We start from the raw sequence: 4,540 nt of genomic DNA, 5'->3' as shown, positions 1-4,540 counted from the left end.
ACACTGCCCCTCAGAATCTGGCAATACATTTGTCAAACTGAGTGGCAGTAACAGTAATCGAGTCTGGCGGTAATTGCCGGCAAACACTGCAGAATTACCTCCAAACGCGTAATCAGGTGCCACATCCCTGTCAGTAAAATATGATGCACGCGCCCATGAGAATGAACGCCGCAGGCTCTTTGCAGCTGCGATGCTCTCCTCAAGTACCACATGTGTATTATTTTTCTTCACATTGCAACAATCACATCATCTCCGCAGCAGGAACACGTTTTCAAGAAAGGAAAAAAACGAGACCCGGGAGGCTTCTACCGCGCACCTTTACTGGCTGTGGGATCTGTCACTCAGCGCGGACAGCCCGCCCCCTCTCTATATAAGGAGCGCGGCTCGCGTGCAGCGTTAGATCTCGCAAGCAGCAGAATCTCCAGCACAGGAATAGCGCAGCTCAGAGCCACTGCCCCGCGCATCGCCTGTCTCCCTCGCTCTCTACAGCTGTTATCTTTCTCTGCACGGATTGCAAATGGTTGTTAAGATCCACTCTACCCACAGCTTTCGCCTGACCAGCAAGATGTCCGACGGCAGCCACCACCACCCAAAGGTGGAAGCCAACATTTTGGTTCTGGGAGCAGAAAACGTTGGGAAATCTGGTGAGTGGCCGCTCTCTCTTCAGCTGGAAGTGCGTACATTGTCATTGCCCCGCTTTCTACTTTCACCTGTCGCTTTGTTTAAGACCTTATTTCCCAAAGATCAGTTCCCACTTTCTCTCCTGAAGTTTACACCCCTTCTGCGCTCTCGCTTTTCAAAGTCTGCAACCCCCACCCCCCCCCCCCCCCGCTCTGAGTCCATTTGCAGAGCCCTCAAGGTGACCCGTGTCAGGTGTGAACAGGTCACGCAGTCCTGTGTGATCTGTGCTTTCTGACACACGTCGACCATCAGCTCTTCATTATAAATGCAAGAGACAAAACCAGGGCTGGGTGAGCGCCTCTCACCAGACTCGGGGTGCCTTGAGGTCTCTATGTGTGGTGTGATGACATTGTGTGCTTTGAGCAGTTCCCACTTGCCTGCTTCCTGCATGTGTGGCTGAGCGGCCAGCTGTGTTCTCCTGTGCTTCAGTGTTTGCCATATGTCCCACTCGCCTTGTGTACTCACGACTCCTATTGTGTGTTTTCCTTTCAGCCCTGACCGTCCGCTTTCTCACCAGGAGGTTCATTGGAGAATATGGAGACATCGGTGAGTACTCACAGCTCTGCTCTCTGCCCCCTTTACACGTGTCCTGTTCCCACCTCTCTACTGTGTGTCTAAGAACCTCCCTAAACGCCGCTCTTTTTCTTCCCTTTCTGCAGAGTCCATCTACACGCACAACGTGGCCGTGGATGGGAAGGAGGTCTCTTTCAGCATCTGGGACTCAGTCTATCCACAGGTGAGCGCCTCCTCTGCTCTTAGTGAGGGTGTGGCTGAGGGGTGTGGACCCGGCAGGGGGTAGTTGCAGGGTGGTGGCCCTGTCCATGTGTGCCCGTCACCCTCTGCACGCCACGTGTGACTGCATGTCGCAGGCAGAGAGACGGGTCCTGGCGCTCTAGCAATTCGCTCTGCAAGTGAATTGTGGAAGAAACGGCCTCTCTTAAGACACAGTCTAGTACCGGGCAAACACTGACCGAATGTCTATGGTGTGTTGCCCACGTTTTGCTGGTGGCCATTTCTTATGGGGCAGCATTTTGCTTTCCACCCTTAAAAGCCCCCTCTTTGTGCACATGCGTGTTGGAAATTGCTCTTAGAAACGTTTCTCATGTCGTCTCCGATCCTAGGTTTTTTCCCCATTCCAAGAGTGAGGCGTCCAGCTAGTCCCTGTGCATTCTGCTGCTTGTAGCCTTCCCTTTCCCCTTCCAATGTGATACTGGACCACAAGCACCAGAATGCAAAGGGGCTTATGTGGAGAGAGCCTGGACACGCTGCCCTCTCCCACCTGGCACGACGAGAGCATCAGTGGCAGTGCTAGGATCTGAGCTTGAGTAGTGCTGCCCTGCATAGCACAGGGTGTCTAGCCGCTTTCTGAAGTTCTACTGGACTTCAATGCCCTTTATCTTGCGTAGTTTTGATGTATATCCCCCAGGCAATGGATCATGAGACTGCTTGTCCCTGAGGGCAGCAGGTTCCAATCCCAGGCTTGCATTGAACAAAGCACCGGTGCTTCAGACTAATTGGTTCAATTTCAGGGAAGCGAGACTACAGCTTTCATAAGGCATGACTGTTGTTATATACAATAAGCTAGGTGTCCTGGTGACATTTAGTCCCTTTTGTCATTGTACAGAGTCTGGTTGATGCTACACGCCTGTGAATGCTGCTTCTATGAGCTACTATCTAACAAGTGTTTTGATCCTTGATTTGACAGAATCCATCCACCCAAGGAGGCGTGACTGAGGAGCAGCTACGCTGGGCAGACGGCTTCATCCTAGTCTACAGTATCTGTGACCGTGCCAGCTACAATGTTGCCCGACAGCAGCTGCAGCGCATCCGACAACTGAAGAAGCGCAGCGGCATGCACAAGGTGGTTCCAGTGATTATTGTGGGCAACAAGCGGGACCTGCAGGAGCATCGCGAGGTGTCCAGCGAGGAGGGCCGCCTTCTTGCCCTCTCCAGCAACTCTGGCTTTTTCGAGATCTCAGTGGCTGAGACCTACCACGGCCCCCTCGTGGTGTTCCTTCAGCTACTGGCGGCGGTGCGCTACTCCAGGAACTCCATCAAGAAGACCGTGGGCTTCAAGGGCATCGCCTGGAGCATGTCGGCCGTCTTCGGCAGGAGGAGGACAGGATGAGATTGACGGAGACCCATACTCCTAGAAAACGCCTTGTTTTTTCAGCTCTTGAAAAAATAAAAATTGGTCGGCTTGTAGACTGTCGTGGGGTTCAGTCGACTGCAAAGTGTTGCCAGAGCCTGGGACACAGACTAGAGTGGAAGCCAGAGAGGCACTGGTCCTCAGCGTGAGGCCGGCTTGGGTTGGAGGGACTTGTTTACTGGCAGTTGATGACACCAGTAAGGTCTACTCTAATGGGTTCAAAAGCAAGCATCATTGTACTGTTGAAACACATGTTGGCCACTATTATTTTGGAGGGTTGTGAGTGGCACTTGCCTCCTGCAAGTAAGAAGAGTTATATGAAGCTTGTGCAACAAAGCAACATGGGTGATCAGCAGCCAATGGGGGTTCAGGCTATATGGGCGCTGTAATGCCTGTGAATGGATAGTATCCGCTGTTGCCCCTGTTACCATGCCACCCATCAGTGGCGGGTCGCCTGGGCTATCTAGTGCCGGCACGAGGCGTGGTACATTGCACCACACGTGATTTTGAGAATGTGGACAATCATTCGTGCAATTATCGAGTTCCCAGAATGTTCCCCTCAGGCCGGGCATCCTGCTGTCACGTGGTACGGGGCTGAGTGACCCTCTGACCGCGAGATGCTGATTAACCATCTGAATCGTTTTACTAAACTCTGCTGCAGGTGTGGCGGCACCAAGGAAATTGATTTGACTGCAGCAGTGGGAAAGCAAGGACAGTCCTGCAAAGCGAGCTGTGAAGCAGGCAGGCTCGGTGCCTGCATTGGTCCTCAGTCTGCTTCTGTGACTCAGAGACGTTACACACATGTACACCTCTAGACACCACACACTAGATGCAATCATGAATACTATACTGTCAAAATAAGTAGAGCTGCACTTTCCCCCTGCACGCGCTGAAACACGTGTGTTCTGTCAGAGGCAGCGGCAGCCGCTCCACCTTCTCCTCGTGTAAGACACACTGCCGTCACACACGCACCCGACGTCAGTGGGCTGCCATCCAATCAGAACTCATGGTGCATCTCCCAGACAACCCTCAAGAAGTGAAGAAGGGCGAGATACTGCACACGTGAGAACCACATTAAATATCGCGAGAGGAGATCTTACCCCTTCAATATATTGTGTGTTCAGTCGAAGGGGTTTGAGTGTACATGGAATCCCAATACCGCAGACATTGTTGTCTTAAGACATGGTGAAGAAAACGTGTTCAGCCATGTAATATATTTCAACGTTTAAATTTGATATTGCTAATTTATTGTAACTGTTTAGACTCGCCCAGCCCCATCTGTTTCTGTTTGTTTATTCCTAACGTTTATGATTCAGATATTTTTTGGAATAAAATTTCGGCTTGGATACATTTGATTTAGTTTTTCTTTTGTGCGCTTTTTTCCCAATTTGTGGTTGTAAAAAAAGACCTCCAGCCAGTCGTGCTGATTAAGTGGGGGCAGTGGAGTCTCTAGGAGGGGCACTGCGCCCCCACCCTACGTTTTCATAATTTCTGCCCTCTCTACAGCAAGCAGCAGCAAGCACAGCACTGGGCACACGTACCTGGAATCTGGGAGAAGCACGTCGTGATGAGTCCCTTTCTAGTACACGCAAGGAAGATGAAAGGTGTTGTGAGGAACCAGGAGTGAGACGTGGACACAGAGGACTCATGTTTGATGGTGCAAACTTTAATTGAAATAATAAAATGGTTTGGGGAATGCATCTTGGAGGT

At 51.3% G+C, this 4,540-nt stretch overlaps 1 protein-coding gene across 1 annotated transcript; it reads left to right on the top strand.

The window, feature by feature from the left end:
• Positions 1–418: 418 nt before the first annotated feature.
• LOC138566069 (ras-related and estrogen-regulated growth inhibitor-like protein) lies at positions 419–4,114 on the top strand. The gene is made up of 4 exons (XM_069643107.1): positions 419–644; positions 1,174–1,227; positions 1,341–1,417; positions 2,387–4,114. The coding sequence occupies exons 1-4, from the start codon at positions 518–520 to the stop codon at positions 2,807–2,809; spliced, it is 681 nt and encodes a 226-aa protein (XP_069499208.1). The 5' UTR covers positions 419–517; the 3' UTR covers positions 2,810–4,114.
• The last annotated feature ends 426 nt before the right edge of the window (positions 4,115–4,540 follow it).

This window comes from Ambystoma mexicanum, chromosome 1p (genome assembly GCF_040938575.1).
Source record: "Ambystoma mexicanum isolate Mex_15411 chromosome 1p, UKY_AmexF1_1, whole genome shotgun sequence".
Lineage (NCBI taxonomy): Eukaryota > Metazoa > Chordata > Amphibia > Caudata > Ambystomatidae > Ambystoma > Ambystoma mexicanum.
This window is presented reverse-complemented; position numbering and strand designations above follow the sequence as displayed.